General features: G+C 46.5%; 2 protein-coding genes across 8 annotated transcripts in view; one reads left to right on the forward strand and one right to left on the reverse strand.

The window, feature by feature from the left end:
* MMACHC (metabolism of cobalamin associated C) overlaps positions 1 to 23,481 on the forward strand; it is a 33,788-nt gene that overhangs the window by 2,294 nt on the left and 8,013 nt on the right. For 5 of the 7 annotated variants that reach the window (XR_015059226.1, XR_015059227.1, XM_085885169.1 and 2 more), the window contains exons 1-4: positions 12,380 to 12,663; positions 21,523 to 21,726; positions 22,651 to 22,812; positions 23,123 to 23,296. Coding sequence is in view for 5 of the 7 variants with exons in the window: in XM_085885169.1 (XP_085741295.1) it covers positions 12,550 to 12,663; positions 21,523 to 21,726; positions 22,651 to 22,812; positions 23,123 to 23,296 (654 nt within the window). In the remaining 2 variants the exon portion in view is untranslated. Of the gene's footprint in view, positions 1 to 12,379; positions 12,664 to 13,107; positions 13,224 to 21,522; positions 21,727 to 22,650; positions 22,813 to 23,122; positions 23,297 to 23,481 lie in introns of those variants that run through there. The other 2 variants (XM_085885171.1, XM_085885172.1) reach the window with 2 other exon arrangements.
* LOC147024847 (protein FAM200C-like) lies at positions 17,782 to 20,000 on the reverse strand. The gene has a single exon (XM_085885163.1). It carries the CDS (start codon positions 19,892 to 19,894, stop codon positions 18,374 to 18,376), a length of 1,521 nt encoding a protein of 506 aa, XP_085741289.1. The 5' UTR covers positions 19,895 to 20,000; the 3' UTR covers positions 17,782 to 18,373.

Consider the following 23,481-nt stretch of genomic DNA (forward strand, 5'->3'; position numbering starts at 1 on the left):
TTACAGCTCGCATATGTGAATGTTTGCTTTTGGAACTGGAGCTTACACTGTAGAAAGCCCTTGGAATGGCAGTACAAATCGAATCAGCCATGGCGGAAGCGAAAGCAATTACATATGGCATGCCAACTTTCTTTGAGGATGCACATACAATACCAGCACGTCCCAGAGGGAAGCAATACAGATGCGACACCACACCCAGAAACACTTTACATGAACCTGCAAAGCAAAAATTTTTACAGACTCGACAGGTACATCAAGGGAGTACATGCCATATTGATGTAGATCTGCAACACACTTGGCCAATTACTCCAAATGCCCTGCAAAAAAAAAATGTAAATTCCAGGCAGTGTGGAAAAACTGGACATTTTGCTGAAGTATGTCACAGGAAAGTGCACAAATACCAAGTGGGTGAACTTACTATACCAGATGTGACTGCTTTAAGCATAAACACACATGCGACTGAACAAATTGGAGGGAACCTATTGTTATGGTTGTGGGGGTAGATGGAGGAATTTCAGAGGAAAGATTGGATTTTACAGAGTTGCTTGGTCCCTGGACGAGTAGGAGACATCACGATGTAAATGAATTAGGGAAACTGTGAGCTTAAGTGTTACTTGTCACCACACTGGGGGGTTGGCGGGGGGGGGGGGTGCTGTGTTAATTAGATAGGTATTAAAGACCAATTTTCCCCAGAATGTAATTGCCCCCTCTGACCTCTCCTACGTTTTTGTATTTACAAGCCAGCCATGAAAGAAGTGCGTTTTTTTATACCAACGAGAATCATAACAACATGTTGAAGGTTTATGAAATAATTTTTATACAACCTCGTTTTGTGCTTGATCGATTTTGGCAGCCCATCAGTCATCCGGTGTTCAGTTTAATATCAAGATTTGTTTTGGAATTCCAAATTGAGAAACCTTTATCATAGAAGTCTCATAGTGTCCACACTTTTGGAACAGCAGTGTAATTTAAAACCAATAACTTGGAACACATGTAAATGATCGGTTATATCACAGGAAGGTACACCATTGGTTATTGATAACTTGTATTGATTGATTGATATATTATCAATCACTGTAGCCATGGACCTCGTGACCTGGGTTGATCTATTAATTAAGGATAGACAAAAGTTATTGAAAATTGAATCGATATAATATATTAAGTTGAGGTATTTGTATAATATTGAAGGAGGGTGTATGTTATTAAATTGATCGACAGATTTGTCAATATTATATATTAGGAATCATAAGTTAACTGTTAGGGTAAAATCAATATATTTGGGAAATCAGCATGGTATTACATAAGCATAATGCAGAATGGCTGGAAGAATGGCTAGATCAACAGAAATTATGAAATTAATTCACGAAATTAGGAATTGTACCCTGCATTGTAATTGTATTGCTCTCACTGATTAGTAGCTGGTACTGGCCTAACTGTAATTTAAGTAAAATGCCTCTATATTTTATGGAAAGACAAACAAAAGATAAACCAGAACCATGCCTAGTACAGAAGGCATTAGCATGTCAAATGAATGTTAAGTAGGTCAGAGTGTAAGAATTATATTCTGGAAAATTGTGTAATGACACCACAAGCAGCATTAAAATTACACCTGTTTTATTTGTTTCCTGATTAATTGGACAGGTGCGTGATTTTTGATTAAGTGGTACTTCTTGTGTGTTTACTTACCCAAATTTCAAATTTTGCAACGAAGTAAGTTGAGGTATTTCTCACACTGACTTGACCATCTTTCCTCAGTATGGAAGTGCTAAGTTAGCTGAAATAAATAAACTGTGAAAAGAAGAATCGAATCACTTTGGATTTAGTACTTTCTCCGCAAGGGGGAGCCTTATGCTCTTATTGGGTTTGAATGCTGTACTTACAGCTCAGACAAATTAGGAGGCAATGAAAATTAAACAAGAAGAAGAAGAAGAAGTTAACTTTCATCATTATTATACAGATGATGGAGTATTTTTCTTGACGAGAAGGGATCTTTGGAGGATCGTGGACAAAATTGTTGATTGAAAATTGGAACCCTAATAAATACTGCCACCCTTTCTGCATGCAAATAGCAAATGAGATGATTGTTTTTGAGTATACATACAACTGAGATTTCTTTAGATTGTAGCACATCATTTTGGGGTGAGAAAAAAAAAAATGGAAAGGAAAGGTAAAATTTTGAGATAACATGCAATGTACGTTAGATGCTTAACCTTGATTTTGTTTGTTTCGGAGTGTTGAGAGCAGTTGAACTATGCAGTATATGATTTTGTCTAATAAAGCTTTGGAAGAACTTCCACCGAAAGATTCGACAATGGGTAGAACCATATTTGGGTGATTGGCCATTCAACATGTGATCATGGCACGACCCCCTTCCTGAGAAGATAAGATGAGCAGGTTAAAGGAAAAGAAAAGAAAAAAGAAAAGAAAAAAGAAAAAAACCCACTGAAGAGAAGGTTAGACAAGTCAAACCACAGCAAGGCAAAAACTTAACGTCGCTGCTGCACGGTGCCTGCCTGGAGGAATGTCCCCAACCACACTCACAAATTGCTGCTCTGCAGATATATCGTGAACTTGCTGAGGTCGCACAATGCACAACGAAGGCCCTGAAGGTCCATACAGCGAGTTATCTGCAATGTGTGTTCAATGGTACGGGTGGGGCTCGTGGAGCCATCGCGGCTGCTTCCCACGTGCACAGCTCGCTTTGGTGAATAAAACCTGATTGCACGAACTACTGCTATGGTTTAATGAAATTTGAATGCTTTTTTTAATTTAATGTAATATCACCATTTTATTTCCTCTGCATAATGAGAATTAATGTTCCTTCATTGGGCGGTGGATTTGAGACAGCTGCCGCGATCGCTGTGGACAAAAACATGCATGACCTCATTTGAGCTGGAATCAAAATGTAACTTTTTTTTTTTTACCTCAAAACGGTATGTTCATTTAATGATAGAAGGTGCATTGTTCAGTCTTCTAATATACACGAGGCCTTCAAAAACAATCTGAGCTACGTGGAGAGAAAAAGATGGTGGTGATTTCTGGATGGCTGGAGGGCATGGCCTGGAGAATGGGCGGTGCTTATGACCAACAGACAGACAGACCCACAGACACAAACTCAGTTTTTCTACACACATATATCTTCTTCTTCTTTCGGCTGCTCCCGTAAAGGGTCGCCACAGCGGATCATCCGTATGATCCGCATTGTGATTTGACACATGTTTTACGCCGGATGCCCTTCCTGACGCAACCCTGGTCGCCTCTTACGACACAGGGATATGGTACACCTATTTTAACCGGGGTATACACCGGCCCAGTACACTGGTACTCCCTTCGCCGACCTCGGAAGGATGACAGGCTGAGTCAACCCCCTGGTGTATTAATTCAGTGGCCCAAAGGGGCTTGAACTCAGGACCTTTTGGATCCCAAGCCGCTGCCCTAACCACTGCGCCAACACCAGGCTCCTACACACACATATATATATATATATATATATATATATATATATATATATATATATATATATATATATATATATATATATATATAAATATATACTGTATATTTATATATATGTATATATTGTTAAGGCTGTGGAAATTCGCAAACCACCATTCAGGTCCCGTAGGTGAGATATCTCTCTAAGTACATGTGTAGTTAGCCCCAAACCCGTTGTTTAGAGGGAATTAATGTGATTCATTCGGGCTGCGATGCTTTGAGATAGCCGTTTTTCTGTTCTATCTTTATTTTGAACCAACCGCGTCTCAACCGCCATCACGCAACAACCACCTTAACCACCACGCCAGCCATCGTCACCAACTACAACCACGCTCCAACCCTCAGACAACAACAACGCCAACAGCCACGACCTTCACCTTCACAACTCAATCCCGCAAACATCGCATCACCGTCATTCCCAAACGGCACCATAACCATCAAACCACCACCGATAAACCCTCCATCACCCTCACCTCTCTCCTACGGTCATTCCCGCACCACCTGTGAACACTGAGCGTCGGGCTGTCTCGGGCCGGCGAGCTGTCTAAAACGGCGAGCGCAAGGCGAATCGGAGCAGTCAAGTCGGTCTGGAGAGCCGAGTGGAGCCTGAAGTCTGGGGAGAGTCAGTTTTTGGTTGGAGGGCAGAGTATGGCAGTGGCAGAGAGTGGAGTCGGGTGGCGAAGGCATCGAGTGGGTTCTGCAGTCGGCTGAGGAGAGTTGTGGGAAGAGGCCGAGGAGCTCGGGTCCGAGGCGAGAAGGACGGCGGTCGGCGATCGCTCGTCGCGGGACCCAAGCAAGCCAGCTATTCTCCTCCCCCAGAGCATCAACAATTCCCCCTTTCCCCCGCGCTGAGATAATGCAACAAAGGGGGCCCTGTTCCCACCCCACTCCAAACATCGTGCCAACGAAACCCGCGAAGGAGCACGGAGTCGGGGCACAGCCACGCGGCCACATCTGCGGCTCGTCCGCCAACGCGTCACGAGGACGCGGGTAGGACCCCCCCGGTCTCGCGGGCCTAGCCGCTCCTTCAAGTTACGCGCGCATATTGGCCTACAGGCCCGTCTGCCCCCTTGTCTATGAGGGTGGCTTCTTTCCTTTGCTTTTGAGTGAATGTGTGTTGGCGCCGTCTGTGAAGTAAAACTGTGTAAGTGTTGCCGTGTGTACGCGTATTCGGGAGAAGCTCTACATCGTTGCTTTTGTTTTAATTGATATAGGTGCATTTTGACTGTTTGGCTGTATATGTGTGATTTCCGTGTGTCGCGTAATAAATGTGCATTGTGTGAAATGTTTTCCCGTTTCGCTTCATCCTTTCTTTAATTGACCCTCCATCCTGCTTCACGTAAAGAGTTCGTATTGGGCTTAATCCGCCTGGTAATTAATCTGAATCGTCGAGGTCGACGATAACACCGCTCGGTTATCCCGATAGTATGGAACGGGCCGCCCAAGCGGCTCGTGTCCAGAGTCGACCTGCGGCGAGGTACGATCGTCCGGTTTACCATCCGCGTGGGTACTTAGGTAGGTCGAGTTTGGTGAACAACCCTATCCTACGCGGGTGGCCGATTGGCACGATTGTGGTGAGGTTGAAAGGCCCACCCGTGACTGGCTCCGGGCGATAGTTCCCGGAGGGTCACGACTGAATTGTCTGTCCGGTGGGCGAGGCGGCCGCCATTCGAGTCGAGCGGCCGATCGCACGCCGGACGGGCCAGAATTCGCAACAATATGTATATGTGTCGATGTGTATGTATATATTGTTGCAGAGCCAGGGTCAGGGGCGAGAAGACCATGAGGGGGGAAGCTACCTCGGGTTCCCACCAGACTCTCCGGAATCGCAGGTGTCACACACGAATAACTTTGTGACGCAGCGGGTCGCTAATCGACCCTGAACACCAATAACTCGACCACGTGACTTAGGGTCCTCTGTCTAATGAATACCATTTACCTTATGGTCAAGTGATCTAATTACCGGGAGACACGCCCTCGGTACGCCTTATTCAAACCTGATCACCTTCGCGGATCAGATGCAGCTGAGCGTAACTGGCCAAGGACATACCGGCTAGAAAAACAGATCGTTGGGGAATAACGTCCCGGCTAGGCTCGGATATGAACCATGCTGGACCAATGAAGGAAAAGACGAAAACGAGTTGGGAACATTTCTATACAAAGCATTTATTTACAATCAAGCGAGGAATGGTATGTGGCACAGTAAATGGGTTTATTATTATGTACAGCAGAGGATAGCAAGGAAGTTGTGGGGTGTGACAAAAGGCAAGCAATTTACAAAAGCAGACACAGAGCAGACTTATCCCTTTAGAACTTCTGCAATCTTAACTTATGCGATGACAGGTGCCATCACACACACACACACACACACACACACACACACACACACACACACACACACACACACACACACACACACACACACACACCTGAGGATGATGAGATAGCCAGAAAGAAACGGAGCAGATGAGGACTAAAGGCCTCGCAATACCTGGCGTGGTCGGCCGACCAACGCAACCCAGTACACTTTGGGGGAGGTAGGAGAGAGAAATACTGGTGTCTAAGGTGTGGGAGTGGGATGTGTGTTGTGGTGCAATATGAGGGGGTGCAGTGTCATGCCAGAAGAAACTGTGATTGTGAATCAGTAGGATGATCTTTTTTGCATCCAAAGGGGATGAAATAGATAGGTGGAAAGAGAGAGAGAGAGAGGAGAGAAGATGCGTGAGGCAAAATATTCCTCGCCTAGTCATAGATAGATCTATAAGTGGAACATGTACCTCCGTGGGACGATCCGCTTGAGCGTTCCCGCCTCAAGAGTCGGCACGTTATCTCCTGCTTAGTCACTTTGCCAGAGCTCGTGGAAACGTGTGCTCCGCCCTGGTCCCAGAAGAACGTCTGTCGCACACCAACCACGAATGTAGATCCAGCGATGGGCAGACAACGAGGAGCAGTGAATAAGAGGGTGGAGCAGAGAGGCGAAGGAGAGGATGAGGCAGACAAGCGAAAAAGAGGGTGAGGTAGGCAGGCGAAAAAGAGGGCAGATGCTCCACGATGCACCTTTTATAAGCCCCGGGTGAAGAGTTGGGTGACGACCCGAATCCCACTTCTCTATTGGGCCACAGCGGTCCTAGATACGCCCTGCAAGGCTCCTGGGGCCAAAAGCGGTCTCTTTCACACATCCGACGTGACACAGCCTGGAGCTCTGTACTGAACTCCTGGACTGCTCTTCCCACGCGATCCCCACCCCACCCCCTTCGCCGCCCATCCTGCCATGTTCTGGTGAGTGGACGAGGGTTGTATCAATCCTGCGTGCCCATTTGGGACATCCACAGTGAGATGCGGTTGCTGCTGTTAACGTCTGTTGCCTGTGCCCGTATCATGCGGTCCGAGTGACCTGAGCCGTGCAGCACGCCTCTGCTTAGTGGCGAATTGTATCGATACAGAGGTACGAGGATGTGCGGGGATATTTTTCCCGTGTGCGGGAGATGTTGATGGTCAAGTCGGTGAGTTTTGGTGAGCGAGGGGTGAGCAAGGTGAAATGCTGTTGGAAATTAACGTGCAGATTTGAATGAAAGGGTGCGCCATACGCGTGCTGGGCAGCGTCTTCGTTCTTATTGTGATTTGCTCATGGGAGGCTGTGTGGGTGTTTGTTTGCTTGCTTGATTTGATTTGTACCATGACTAAAAGGAAAGGGTTGGAATGGAAATCAGAATAGAATGGAAGATAGAGATATAATTAGATGTAGCTATAAGACCCACGCAACGCACTTCGTCCCGTTAACCCCCGAGACATGAGCCATAGCAAACAACTATGTAGACCTGGGCAGTAAACTTCCACTAATCCATGACATAGACCAACTACTCTCCAGGTCTGATTGTGTTCACCTTGCACACCTCCGCTGTAGACACCACCCGCAGCTCTTAAATTACAAACACAGACTCGACGACACCACTGCCGACACCTGAAACCTATGCCAGGCCGCCCACCCCCCCCTCCCCACGCACCAAAATGGAAGACTGCGTGGTCCTGGCTCCACTAAGGCAAGAGCACAACATCATAGATGTGAGGGATGTGTGGGTCGCTCCTGGGAGATTGATTGATTGGCTATCTCCGTGACGTGGACCTGTTCGAGCAGAACTAACCGAGGACGATGACGATGATGACCTCTTGTAGACCTGTGACACGTTGCAGGTAAAAAGGATGAGGACCATGTTGAGAAAGCACAACAGAAAGCAACCAGACTAGTCGCAGATCTACAGAGACTAGAATACCCAGAAAGATTGAATTAAGGTGCTGTTCCCCCTAATCATCGCATATAGACGAGAGAGGGAGAAAGAGCGTGGAGATGTGATCCAGAATTTCAAGATCTTCTGAGGGATGGGTAACGCACAGACAATAAATTAACACGACCAGAGTACCCGCCCTACGGGCGACAGAATTTGTGTCCCCCCTCCTCCCCCCCCACCTCACCCCGAAGACTACTGGCAAAGACAGAAACACCCCAACACATTAAATGACCCAGAACTGTAGGAGTAGCACGACAAACAAACACTAGTCCATGAATTATAGTAAAGGATAAGAGGAGTCATCCATGATGAGATTGAGAAGATATTCACTCAAGCTCAAAACGTTTCATTTTTAGCTCACCTGGACTGTAGTCCGGTAGGCTCACACGATCGAGCAGAGTCCGGAGGTGAGTCTGTGTACGTTTCAGTCATTATCACTTGAACCAAAACACATGATTTTGATGAAACTTGGCCACAAGCTTTATATCTGATACCTAAGGAAGAGGTATTGACCGCATCAAAATCTGCACTCATTGAGGGGGATATACGGGTGGTTTTTGACACCCCCCCCCCCAAAAAAAAGGTATTTGTTCTTTTCTCCAAAACTACGCACATCATTTCGATGATACATGACCACAACTTTCATAACCCCATGATGTACCAAAGTTTGTTCATGGCAAAAATAATAAATCAGGGTCTAGGGGGGGGGGTCTGCGGGGGTTTGAGCCCCCAAAATAGGTATTTGTTCTTTTCTCCAAAACTACGCACATCATTTCGATGATACATGACCACAACTTTCATAACCCCATGATGTACCAAAGTTTGTTCACGGCATAAAAAAGAAATCAGGGTCTAGGGGGGGGGGTCTGCAGGGGTTTGAGCCTCCAAAATAGGTATTTGCTCTCTTCTCTGAAACGACGCACACAATTTCTATGAACTTAACCGCAACCTTCATCACCCATGACGTACCAAAGTTTGTTCACAGTATAAAGAAAAATAATGGCCTGGAGGGGCCTGCGGGGGGGGGGGGCAGTTAAGTGACTGTTGCTCCTGATCCAGGTGTGCTTCAGGACACACGGTCCTATTTTTGAATGAAAATTCGAGCGTGTGTGATCTATCAGTGGTTTATACTTATACATCCATACATGGGTGCACCGGGGCATGGTGAATGGGAGTCACGTGACCCGCCCATGTTCCGATGTGCTGGTGTCCAGATTAAACATATTGTTCCCACTTCGGAGTCTTCATCCCTGTTCATCGAGTACATTACAGTGTGCCATCACTGGAACTCTCTCTCCCCAGTTTAATATGTAATTGAGTCAGTGACTCCAAAAAGTTTAATTCTGCGCTTGGAATCCCTTTAAGTACAACCCATCCGTTAAAGTTGAGTTACAGCTTCCAGACATTGTACGGACAAGCATCGCTTTACGTCTCCACATTCAGTAATTCCAGTCAATTATCTTCATCCAATCACACGTCGACATGGAATCACCGAAGTGACCGAAAACCACAGGAAGTCAAAGTATCAGTCAGTCATGGCATCAAAAGACATATAATGGAATCTAAAGCAAACGAAATAATGTCACCGATTCGGGTATCATCATCTCATACTATAATGTCACCGATTCGGGTATCTATCTATAATTCCAGAAATCTCTGTGTGTCTGTCTGTCTGTGACCGCTGTTTCTCAACAACCACTGGTCTCATCTGATTGAAACTTGCAGTGAGGCAGATAAAAGCAATTTTTGAGAGGAATCGTGCAAATGATGATACAAGCATCAAATTTGGCACATTTGTTCTCCAGGGGATTCTAATCAAATCTGCCTGATTGGCCATTTGAAAATCCAAATTTTGAAAAAAATAATAATTAAAAAACTTCAAAAAGTCAAAATCACGAATCAATGTTGGATGCTGGCTGAGATTGGTGAATGTTTCAGAAACATCATCGAAGACGTTCCAAGTCTGCCATGCAGTTTTCTTCCCTTTATCGTGGAAGGCAGACACGACGTGACATCCAGTGAACGCATGGAAGTATGGGATCCCTCTAGCTTTCTCAGGCCCTATTGCAGAAACTACCTCATGGACTGGAATCCATCGCGCCTTGGCTCCTTGGCCAAAGGCAATCCACATGTTCTCAAGTCCTAGTTCCTGTAAGGATGGCAGTACAGATATTGCTATGACTAGTACGTCCGTGTCATTAGCCTTAATGATAATGGACTTGCTACCATCCGTTGTTGCATCCCTGGCGTGTACAAATATTCGAGTGTCAGCTTCTTCATGACAACATGGAGACACAGCATCCAGTGACTTCCTTGTGTTGCTCATGGCATCTTCTCCTTTTGTGACAATGACTGTGCTTGTCGTCTGTGCTTCACACATCTTTTCCGCAAGGAAGTGAAACAGCTCAGTCTTGTTGCTGTCATCCCGAAGAAAGCTTCTCCAGTTACTTGGGGTCTTACTGGTTCCTGTCACTCTTCTTCTGATTCCTTGCCCCCTTTTCGACCTTGCCTCGGACTATAGACTTGACTTCTTGTACACATCAAACACTGCGTCCACCCTCTCCTACCTGGCACCATAGGATTCCACCTTTGGGATGATGTCTTCTTTAGCATAGTCATCAAATATCTTTGAAGTGCGTGGAGGTAGGGCATTGATATGTGCTGAGCCATCAATGATGACTGCATCGCCCCTTGGTTCTCTGTCTGGGATGTTCACTTGCGCTTCAAGAATTTCAGCTAGCTGTTACTTCAATTCTTTTTCTTTTTTTACAAATTTTTCAAAATTTGGATTTTCAAATGGCCAATCGGGCAGAATTGATCAGAAATGCCAAATTTGATGCTTGTATCATAATTTGCACGATTTTTCTACTATCTACTACACTATTGCCAGGTATATTGCTTGGGCCCTGTGGATGTGCCTTTTCAAGGTTTGATATTAATCAGACAAGTAGTTCCCAAGTTATGGCCATTTATTTACCAAACCAATGACAGGACACGGTGCTATGTGTAATGTCCGGGGAGCTGTGAGGGTTGTCGTAACTCTGTTCATTACGTTCCCGGATGCACACTACTACGAGCCTCGAGCGGGCGCGAACAGCTATATGCATTGCAGACACGTGACTATTATCACAACTGCTCCACGCCCCCTCAACGCTCCATGCCAATACACCACACTATGACGTCACGATTGACGTCACAATTCTTTTTTTTTTGCACGTACGACCACGCACGTACGGGCACGCACTAGTTATTAAAATTCGGTGATGATTTTGCACGGCAACGCCGGCACTGCTGCGGCTTACACCGTCATGGAATAAAACAGCGCATACAACGTGTGAACAGCTCTCCGTTCTTTATACACCTCCCGTTGAATGTATGCAGTGCGTTCGTAACAGCGCTTGTTACCTTCGCATTCTGCGAAAGGTTATGTTTTGGTCGCTGTGTATTTATTTATTTGTGAATATGTGTGTGTGTGTGTTTGTTTGTTATTCGCATAACTCAAAAAGTATTAAACCGAATCGCATGAAATTTGGTGGGATGATTGGTTATTATCCAAGGAACATTTGATTAGATTTTGGGAGCGATCGGGTCAAAGCTCAAGGTCAAGGTCATGAAAAGGTCAAAATCGTCTTTTTGCCATAGCGAAGTCAATTTTTATCCAATTTGCATGAAACTAATGCCAAAATGTTCAGAATTTAATGCCCGATCTATTGATATGCGACATGACACAATGACGTCATTACTCTTGTCAGCGGTTGGGGGGGTCAAAGGTCAGGGGGGTCACGACCTTGCTTGCGCATGTGCGTTTTTTGGTCATAACGTGGTGAATTCTGATCCGATTCACATGAAACCAGCACTAAAATGTTCCCTGCTCTGTTCCCTCCCCACACTCATGCCGAGAGCAAAGCAGTCGTGGCGGCGAAGGTATATGCTCTCTGCAGCTCGCAGAGGTATATGCTCTCATGCTCTCTGCGAGTGCCCGTTTCACAAATTCGTTTTATGCTCATGCCTCGTTCTGTAGTTTTTAGCAGCTATTCATGGAGAACTCAGTGTTAGCCTTGTCGCTATCGCTACTATCGCTACTATCGCTGCTATCGCTGCTGCTGCTGCTGCTGCTGCTGCTGCTGCTGCTGCTGCTGCTGCTGCTGCTGCTGCTGCTGCTGCTGCTGCTGCTGCTGCTGCTGCTGCTGCTGCTGCTGCTGCTGCTGCTGCTGCTGCTGCTGCTGCTGCTGCTGCTGCTGCTGCTGCTGCTGCTGCTGCTGCTACTACTACTACTACTACTACCTTAATCTCGAGGACTCGTCTCCTGTATATACAAGATCCGGATCTCTTTAAATATTGAGCACATGAACACATCCTCACATAGACGGTGCCTTTTGAGAGCGTCTATCATGAACTTTTAAATATATTCGGACATTTGCTTTAACGTTTCGAAAAGTTCACGTCACTATTTAAAGATTATTCCATTTATCGTATTGTAATTTCGTAAATACACGATTTATTTCGTAAATACACTATATATCGTAAATACATTATGACGCGTTTCGCTATTGGCTTAATCAAGGCACGTGACGAAATATCGGAAGTTGTTGTTGTTGTTTTTTTAGCCGACAAAATCTTTAGGACGCTGCTCGTGGACACATTTATCCTTGTTTTATTTCGGGGTCTTCCGGTGACTCGACCCTTTAAAAGTCGTTTGCATGAGCATTGGTGGTGCATTTGGTGACTGTAGAACCGACCGACCGACTACTGTCAATCAGGTGTTGGAATGTGTGTGCGAGATGCACTCGTGGTGGTGATGCCTCCACGTGGTTGGCACGCCGTGTTGCAGTCCCTGCGGCAACAACTGTCTCCACTGGGTTTTGAATGTTATCCGTTCCAGGTACGAAAGTTGTTCATGCAAATTAAATAATGACGTTTACATTGACTGCAGACAGAGGGAAGTGGACGAGTATCGTGGTCAAGGCGTTGCAGACGACGACGACGACGACGAAGAAGAAGAGGAGGACGACGAGGGTGAGGAAGAAGAAGAGGAAGAAGATTTATATTGTTGAGCAGGCCCCGCGTCCGAAATGCAGATCGTGTTGTGACGGCTTATACATTCCGGCAAAATATCGTTAAAGCTGACTTTTCCAACCGGAAATTGTCACCCGGCCGCGTCGACGCAACTTCCGGTAAAATAGCCGGCTCCTCATGGCGGCTAAATTACACGAGGACAGCATGAAAACGTGCAGCCACGTCATGACGTCACGTGTTCATATTTTCGAGTTCTCGTGGATTTGTTGGACGTCAATGACGTCACAACAACCGGTGTAACCTGCGCGGCGCAGAGCGACCGTGACAAAACGGTGTTGTCGATGCGGATAGTGAGGATGATACCCCATGACCCGTGGGTTCGAATCCAGCACCTTTCTTTGTACATTGGTTCGTGGACACGTACAGGTCTGATTGTATAGATGGGTCCGGAACGTGAGCAGCGATAAACTAATATCTGCGATAAAAAGTGCGGAAACTTATTATTTAATCGATAATTTGCGAGAAATTTAAATCGCACCGTTTGAAAACCTTCATCCCTGAGCAGTCGCCTTCGACCCTGCAGGGATAATTACCAGTACACTGGTGCTCATTTCGCTGACCTCAGAAGGATGACAGGCTGAGTCAACCTCCCTGATGTTAATTCAGTGGCCAGCGGGGCTCGAACTCAGGACCCCGAGGATCCCAAGCCGCTGAGTCAACCCCCTGATGTTAATTCGGTGGCCAGCGGGGCTCGAACTCAGGACCCCGAGGATCCCAAGCCGCTGAGTCAACCCCCTGATGTTAATTCAGCGGCCAGCGGGGCTCGAACCCAGGACCCCAAGGATCCAAAGCCGCTGAGTCAACCCCCCTGATGTTAATTCAGCGGCCAGCGGGGCTCGAACTCAGGACCCCAAGGATCCAAAGCCGCTGAGTCAACCCCCCTGATGTTAATTCAGCGGCCAGCGGGGCTCGAACTCAGGACCCCAAGGATCCAAAGCCACTGAGTCAACCCCCTGATGTTAATTCAGCGGCCAGCGGGGCTTGAACTCAGGACCCCAAGGATCCAAAGCCGCTGAGTCAACCCCCCTGATGTTAATTCAGCGGCCAGCGGGGCTCGAACTCAGGACCCCGAGGATCCCAAGCCACCGCCTTGACCACTGAGCCACACCAGGCTCTTGTGAGAAATTTAAATGAAGGGTTTATATTTGATCAGCTTCATAATAAAATACCATTTTGTAATGTACTGTACTCCATGAACAGGGACGAAGATTCTGAAGTGGGAACAGTAGGTTTAATCCCAATGCGGGCACCACAGCATAGCACGGCACAGCGCCGCATCAGAACATGGGCGGGTCACGTGACTTCCCTTAACCACGCCCCGGTGCACCCATGAACAGTATGTATGCATTAGTATAAACTGACACATCACATCTCCCCCCCCCCTTTTTAATTGTAACAAATCGAGACACTCAGGAGGCTTACCGACACGAGCTGTCCCAGTAGAGGGCTGTCGTTGCTTGCGACTGCTGTGGGTTTCTCAATAAGGGGTACAGGGTCGGGAAGGAGTTCAGTCAGGTACATTGATGAGTGAAAAGCTTTCATGAGGAAACACCTCAGGTTCAAACTCAGGTTGGTGTTAATCCAGGAGTGGGTGACAAAGGCACTTGAGCCGGTTCAATGTTTGACTCCTCATGACGTAACCTGAGTTGGTGAACATGTTTACGTATGCATCTTTCACACAACTTCACAAGAAACATCATTTCATGAATGTTGTCTCACGATGCCAGATAACCACTTGGTTCCACATCCGGAGTTCAACGTGTGTACAGGATTGTTGATCTGGAAGTTGCGGTATACAGACGTTCGGTCGTGATTGCGTTTCTGTTGATACCTGTTATTCTCGACCTCGACCGTTACACGAATGGTAACCGTGTTGTCAATTCACGACCCATCAGAAGCTTGGCAGGTGAGCGACCGGTGGTTTGATGTGGTCTGGTGCGGTAGTTGTTCAACACACAGGTGAGACAAGATTGAATGGAGCCTTCCTTGACGCGGCTTAGACCATTCTTGATGACCTGAACATCACGTTTGGCTTTACCATTACTGGAAGGTTTGTAGGGGGCAGATGTGCGGTGCTTCATGCCATTCATTTTACAAAAGTTATGAAACTGAACTCATAAATGATGATCCATTATATGACACAACGGAGTTTGGAATACCATGTTGTGCGAACATGGTACGTCGAGCTTCAATTGTTACAGCAGAGGATGAGGATGGCACCACGAGAGCTTCAATCCATTTGGAGTGGGCATCATCTATGATGAGGAAAAGCTTCCCTTGAAATGGACCAGCATGGTCGACATGTAGTCTGGACCATGGTTTTGATGGCCACGATCACAAGGCCAATAGAGACTGTGGCGGTGTCTTGGCATGGGCTTGACAAGTGTAACAATGGCGTGCACTGGACTCGATGTCACTGTCCAAACCAGGCCACCGAACATGGGCTTGGGCAAGACCCTTCATGGTGACTCCGCCTGGATGAGCATTGTGGAGTTCACTGATAATTTTCCCACGGAGTTTAGGCGGAATTATCACTCGGCTACCCCGAAGCAGGCAGTCTGCATCAATAGAGAGCCCATCCTTCCGGATGAGGTATGGTTTCGTTCCTTCCGGTAGTGATGCCCAATCACCTGACATAACACAGCATTTAATTTGGGATAAATCTCGATTGCTATTGGTAGCACAAGCAAACCGCTTCGCGGTTACGGGCACCTCATCGTGAATGACGTTGGCCATGAAATGAATATCACCAGATTGCGGAGGTTCTGGGATGGTTATGGGACCCGGCAAGCGACTGAGCGCGTCAGAACAGTACATTTCCTTAACCGGCAAGGGTCAACGCCCAACGTTGTACACGACCTGAGGATGTGGGCAGAATAACTCTGGTTCCTCCCAGGAGACCTAACAAGGGTTTGTGATCAGTCTCAATGGTAAAATGTCTTCCAAAGACTTTATTGATGCATCTTTAAGGTGGCCCAGACACACGCCAATGCCTCTCGTTCTACTTGAGCATAGCGACGTTCAGTGTCAGATAGGGTTCATGATGCACATGCAACAGGCTGGAGATTACCGGTTCCATATGTTTGCAACAACGCACACCCGATGCTACATAAAGAGCTATCATAACTGAGAACAAGTTCCTTGGATGGGTCGTAATGGCAAGGAGGACAGCACGGTTTTAGCGGCCTTGAACGCTCTTGTTTGGACAACTTCCCAGTTCCAGACAATGTCTTTCCTGAGGAGAAGATGCAGAGGCTCGACGGTTGTGTTTAGTTGAGGCAGGAAATTACCAAAGTCGGTCAACATACCCAGGAATGCACGAAGTACTGAAATGTTTTGTGGCATTGGTGCATTCGCAATTGCTTCAACTTTGCTCAGAGAGGGCAAAATGCCTTGACAGGAGATTTGATGACCCAGGTATATAACTTCACGTGCTATAAAGGTACACTTCTCATGCCTTAGGCATAACCCAGCTTGTGACAGCCGATTGAGGACTTTGTTTCGGTTTGTGAGGTGTTCATGTTGTGACTTGCCAGTCACTGGTATGTCGTCCTGAAATACGACTGTCTTTGGTGCAGTTTTCAATAATGTCTCCATCTTGCTTTGGATGATTGGTGCAGCAGAGCGCATGCCAAATGGGCATCTGTTGTACATGTGGAGTCCTCGATGAGTGTTGATTCATGTATAGGGCTTGGAATCATCATCCAGTTCCATTTGAGCATCAGCATTGGTCAAGTCAAGCTGAGTGAATGTCTGGCCACCCATGAGAGTGGTAAACAGATCCTCTGCTTTGGACAAAGGGTAGACATCCAGCTTTGAATGGTGGTTGGTTGTTGTTTTGTAGTCCCCACAGATGTGCAGTGTTCCATCTGCTTTGAGTATTGAAACGATAGGTGCCGCCCAGTTGGAGTACTCGACTGGTGAGATTATGCCCTCACTTTGCGGGCGGTCAAGCTCACATTCGATCATTGATCACATCATGTAGGGCACAGGTCTAGCTTTATGGAACAATGACTAAACATCTGCAGAACCAGGAATCCTCACTTTGGGCCCTGGAAAGGTGCCAACACCATTGCTGAACAGGCCAGGGTACTTGTTCAGCATGGTATCGTATCCAGCATCAGAGTTGGAAACTCTGTTTACGTCACTCCAATGAAGTCTGATTATTCGTAACCAATCTCAGCCGAAGAGTTGGTCCTTCTCCACGCACTATCAGTCGTGGTAGGACATGAGTGCTGTTTCCATATCCTACAGTTATGTTACCTGAGCCAACGACAGGAACCACCTTTGGTGTATGTTCTCAAGTCAGTAGATGCAGACCAGAGTGCAGGAGCCTTTCTCGGAGGGTAGATGAAGGTGAATTTGGTGACTTGCAAACACAGTTTCGCTTGTAGCCAAAGGTTACCTTGTTAACCGATGGGTCCTGCTAGATAACTTTTGACTTGTTAGAGATCACACGCAGGCTCTCAGCAGTTTGCATACACAGTGGCTATTTCCATGCTTTTAGCCAAATTGGGGTCGGATTCAGAAAGGAGTTTCCGCAGAATTGAGTCGTCATTGATGCCAATTATAAAGAAATCACACATCTCTTCGAGATTATCTGTAAACTCACAATGTTCGGCGAGTCGGCCACAAACTCGGATGCTGACTGACCATCTTGACCATGGTGGGTAAAAAATGTATATCTCGAGACTATCTTACCCGGTTTCGGGTGATGTCTTTTCACGAGAATGACGAGCTCTTCGTACGACTTGTCAGAAGGTTTGGCTGGGGCAAGAAGATCTTTCATGAGGCTGTACGTCGGAGCGCCGCATATGGTCAGTAATACAGCTCGCAGTCTTTCAGCGTCCACATCAGTGTCCATTTTGTGTGCTACGAGGTACTGCTTCAGATGATCAGCATAGTCTTCCCAATCATCCCCCACTGCATATTCACGCAATATGCCGATGCGCAAAGACATCCTCGTCACCACTGTAATGTACTCAAGAAGAGAGACGAAGCCTGAAGTGGGAACAATAGGTTTAATCTGGACACTGGCACAGCACAGCACATCATGGGAACATGGGCGGGTCACATGACTGCCTTAACCACGCCCTGGTGCACCCATGTATGCATGCATTATCATAAACTACTGATACATCACACATTTAGTGAGGCCTCACCTGGAATAGTGTCCAGTTTTGGTCACCATGTCTGAGGAAGGAATAAAAACTGGGATGGAGATGGTTTCAGTGTATACTGTAGAGCACTAGTTCTCAATCTTTTTTTTGACTACCGCCCCCTTCTGCCCTCTTGGACCGGCCCAATGCCCCCTTGTCCTATCGTTCGTGGTCCGACACCCAGTGGGCAATAGGAAAGTCCGAATTTATGTAGATAGGAAGCAAAAATAACAGAAGCCAAATATTTTCTGAATAATATTTTACTTTACTATTTGATTTTGCACTACCTACAATGTTTCAGCAGAACAGGTCCAGGTGAGGCAAACTGGGAATCTGTTATCACAGGTCCAAATACCGTTAGTGTGAAGGGTGGGCCTGGTGACTCGCGGCGAGATTACGAACGTCTGGCTCCATCTCGGTGAGGGAGAGACACAGATCGCCCCTCTTGGTAATGTCAAGGCGGTTTCGATACTTGGTCAGCAGCACCATCACGGCGCTGAACCCTCTTTCAACGAGGTATGATGTGGGGAACGCCATCAGCAGCAGTTCTGCCTCTGTCCACATTGAGGGGTATTCGACCCGCTCCAGAATCCAGAATTTCCCGTATTCATGCTGCGAGAATCTTGCCTTCACCTCATGATCATTCCACAAGTTGATAATTTCGTCCTGTAATTCGCGCTTCACATCTCGAATGTCACATTTGAATGGGTTGATCACCCATGCTGGCACCGACAGTTCTAGCATGTCTCTGAAACGCTGCTCCATATCTCCACGAATCTTCTCAAGGTGATTGCAATAAACGAGCAGCTCTTCATCAGAAACAACAGTGTCCTTTGCCAACCGGGGAAAGTGGTACATATCTCTGCGGCCGAGGGTTTCCCTGTGCAGAGTCGCCTTGGTTACGAACGCGCCGATCACTTTCTTTGCTTTAATCAGCGTCATATGGTCACCCTGGAGTTGTTTGTTGACATCATTCAGTATACTGAATATGTCCGCGAGGTAAGCCACATCATGCTCAATCACATTCACTTTCTCCGATAACTCGGTATCAATTTCCGACAGAAACTCGACCACTGTCGAGAAGAGGGCATGGAAACGGGTCAAACAAGTGCCTTTGGACAACCATCGAACTTCGGTATGCAACAAGAGCCTCTCGAATGGTTCATCATTCTCCTGGCAAAGCTGACGAAACAGCCGATCATGCAGAGACGACACCTTGATTTTATTCACTGCTTTGATTACTATTTGGAGTGATGTATGAAGTCTGGTGCCGAGAGCTTTTGCTACAAGATGCTGGCGGTGCACGACACAGTGAATGGCGAACACGGACGGTACCTGGTTCTTCAGAAGCGCAATAAAACCACGCTGGCGGCCAACCGTCGCTGGTGCCCCGTCCGTCGCGCAAGCGAGAATGTTCTCCATCGGTATGTTCTTATCAGTAAAGTACTTCTCCAACGTTTGGAAGATGGAAGAACCCTTCTTATCGGTCTGGAGAGAGTGGGCAAACAACAATTCTTCCACCATTTCCTGATCATGGATGAAGCGAACGTAGCAGAGTAACAGAGCTTCACTGTCACGCAAAGTGGACTCATCGAGCTGGATGGAGAAGTGCGTGCTTCTCAGCTCACAACACAGCTTATCTTCTACATCTGATGACCTTTCATCAATCCTCCTGGCCACGGAATCATTGCTGAGCGCAATCGACGAGAGAACTGGATACGGATCCTGGCCCAAAACAGTTTTTATCACTTCCCCAACAGCCGGTTTGATCAACTGTTCGCCGATTGAATACGGTTTTCCAGATCTGGCGATGAGCAATGACAGCTTGTACGACGCTTCCAGTCCTTTATCCACGAGCTTTTGGCTGCCTTTGAACATTGTCGTTACCGTGGATCGCTTCTCAAATTTCTCTTTCAGCGATTGGAAATAGCTGACCTCTGCGCGAGCCTTATCACTGTGCTTTTTACTCAGGTGCTCGCTCAGGCGAGATGGTTTCATTGCTTCATTGGACAGCGTGATACCACACAACAAACACATCGGTAACTGCGTGTTCGTCAGGGATGGAATGAATCCATACTTGATGTATTCAACGGAATACTGATGACACTTTTTCTTTGAGGCCGACATCTTGAAGCCGACCGGACGTGAAGCTTTTTTGAATCACGAAATCAATACGCCAAGATGGCGAAAGACTAACACCAGTGATAAGGCCAAACAATAATTATATATTTACGGTCTCTGGTCAACGCGCACATCGATTTTTCACCCTGCGCGTCAAAAAAAATTTTCTTCACATTTCCAACGGTAGCTACAACAGCGCATGCCTAAACCACAATGCCGCGCCTAAACCACAATGCCGCGCCTAAAACACAATGCCTCGGACGCTTTCTTTCTTTCACAATGCTTTCGTGGATGCCATGAATAGAAGGAGATATGTTTGTAGGCCTCAGTACTCGCGCCTCGCTGGGAATTGCGCTGCCGGATCATAACACATGCATAAGGTATTCACACCATGTGTGCATTAACAAAAAACGCTGACTTGCATTGTTGGTAAACAGGTCTGTAATATGCTTGAAGAACTTAATGATTTTCAGAATAAATACATTTTAAAATGTGTTCATTATTTACAAAAAGGCCTACCTGTCCCATTGCCTGTCTTTAATTTCTCTCTGGACGGCGCCACGCCAAACGAGGAGGACCGCAACGGGCATTGTATGGCCAATTTGCCGAATGGCGCCGGGTAACCTGTTCAGGCTGCAGGAAGCCCAATGAGCGCTCCTAATCGCCGCTGCTCCTCTAAATCACCAGTGCCCCCCAAATCATTGCCAGCGCCCCACTACCACTCGTGGAGTCTAGAGCGCCCCCCTGAAGGTTCCCAGCGCCTACTGGGGGCGGTAGGGACCACTTTGAGAACCACTACTGTAGAGCGACTAGATTGGTCTTGGGGTGGGTGGGGAGGGAGGGGGGGTCACTGGACTATGCCATGAAGGAGATGTTCGAAAGGAGTTAATTACGAAGAGATATGATGGAGATGTTTCAGATAATGAAGGATATAAACAAAATAATTTCAGAAGATTATTTTTCAGCATGATGGACCAGAGCCTGAAAGTAAACAAGATTAGAGTTGGGACAGTTTTAAGGCAAGGGTCTTTCACTTGAAGAGTTCTTTATACATGGAATGGTCTCCCTTGAAAAGTAGAAGGGGGAAGACAGGTTTGAATTTGATAGGTGTCTACAAGCATTACAGTTGAAGGAGTGTGGGGATATTGGCAGGATTTGTAGGTAGTGCTTGTGTGTGTATGGGTGATGGATACTGGGGTGGTGAAATGCAGACCTGGTAAGTTGAATGGTGGCCTCCTGTGCTAAAGTTCATGTGTATATCCTTGGTAATGTAAGTCATATACGTGAAAGTGGAGGAATTAATGTGTCTAAGGATAGGCTCTTTGCTCGTATACATAACATCATTGCTGTTCTTGTGTTCGTTTCTTGTATCATTTTCTGTATAGGTTTCCTGGTACAATGAACAGGTAGTCAGTGCGTTCCATCTTCAACAGCCACCTGGATCTTTGGCTGTACTCGTACTCAGCACACCTGCCATGTATGACCGTGCATTTTTGCCCTTTTTGGAGGGTTTAAAGGAGCGAATGGAGGCACCCCCACGTGACCCCGTGGACAGCTGTGTGGCTTTTTACCTTGATCAAGCAGCTAAGGTGTGTGATTGTGATTTTTGGGAGGGGAATGAGCTACATATTATTGTCTGACGATAAGAGTGCCAACACATTGGAAGAGAAAGGGAAACAAAAAGCTGCCTTCATGCTACCGACGCACTTCTCCGGCACATGCTCCCATACCTGACCTGACCTGATGCTACATGGCTGTCTTCATGCTTGTTTTAAAGATACCTTTACGATCGAAATTGGCACAGCTGATTGATTATATGATGCATCACCATTCCCATTATTAGAAGGTTGTGCCTCTTTATATGCATTCAATCAATCGGTGTACAATAATTGACAGAGTTGCTCCTGCAGAAGCAGTTTTTTGTCAAAGGTTAAGTTGGGTGGTTTGCCATTGCCTTCCCAGCAGTCGGTAAAGGCAGGAATTTAAAATTTGTTCAGGGTCCTTCTGATTAATTGCACTCGGATTTTTTGACGTCCATCTACATTCTACAACCAGTGTTGGCAGATGTCCGTCCATCGGTTATCGGTTTTTGGTACCATGATAACTTGAGAACCACTGAAGGAATTTCAACCAAATTTGACGCAGGTATGGACTATAACAACGATGAACCGATTCGATTTTTGGGTGCAACAAATCAAAGGTCAAAAGTCTTCACTTTTGCCATTTAATAATCATTTTGCAAACCATTATTCAAGCTCGAAACTTCTGACATTCTTCAACTTGTCTCTCGTGACCTTTTATTGAGATCAAACATAACAATGGGTTGACATCTTGCGCGGGCGGAGGCATAATCGATCGACCTATTTGCTTGTAATTATATTTCCAAGTTTTACTCTGTTCATGTTTTTCAAAAATGATGTGAAGGCATGTGCGATGTCCAAGTTGTTTTTCAAAAAGGTGAGCAGTTCATGCTGTTCCACAAGTGTGTGCACCTCTTGCATGCGGGTGTACAGGCAGTATGTGGTGGCGATCCTTGGATCGTGCTACACGATTATGATATCGAGCCAGTGAGCCGGAGGCCATGCATACTGGTCCAGACGGTTGCACATGTGGCTGGCGCAGCCTTTTACTACCAGCGTCGTGATCTTCTTGAAGATCCGTGGAGCGACAGCACGGTAAGTTTGCTGTTCGATTACAGGGGAATAAACAAGGTGCAAAAAGGTCCTCTGCAGCTGTTTCCGAAGAATCGTATGTAGAGAACGGCACAGTTGCATGTCTATAACTTCCAATTGTTGGATACTTAATTCTTATAAGACTTCTCCCCACCCCCCCGCCCCAACACTTTTGCATCGTGACATCTCTATTATTCATAGCTGTATAAAAGCAATTTTGATATATTGAAATTCCTTCATATGCGCTTCATACAAGTGAAACATGAACTGCAGGAAATTGACGATTATTTTAATTATTTTCCTTCGAGTGCAGAAAATTTACGGCGTGTGTATGCACCCTCACTACGGTGGCTGGTTTGCGCTGCGGGGTGCCATACTTTTTCCCAGCACCGACGCGACGAGCCTGACCCGCCAGCCAGCCCCAGACTGTGTGCCATCGCAACGTGATCGTGTCCTCCTGTTGGAAAAATTCAACTTCCACTGGCAGGTGTGTTGCACATTTACTTCCACTGGGGTCCAATTCATAAGCTTTGTTGCGACAAAATGCTTCTTCAAGGGGTCTCTGCAGGACTTGCAAATGCTCAATCCTATCAAAGGTCCTGAGATGCACGTGATCATGTCGGTTCGTGACGAGCCTTGCAGCTCAACCCTTTCATATAACTTAGGGCCTTT

This window comes from Eptatretus burgeri, chromosome 6 (assembly GCF_056783735.1).
Source record: "Eptatretus burgeri isolate ZD-2024b chromosome 6, Ebu_testis_v1, whole genome shotgun sequence".
NCBI lineage: Eukaryota > Metazoa > Chordata > Myxini > Myxiniformes > Myxinidae > Eptatretus > Eptatretus burgeri.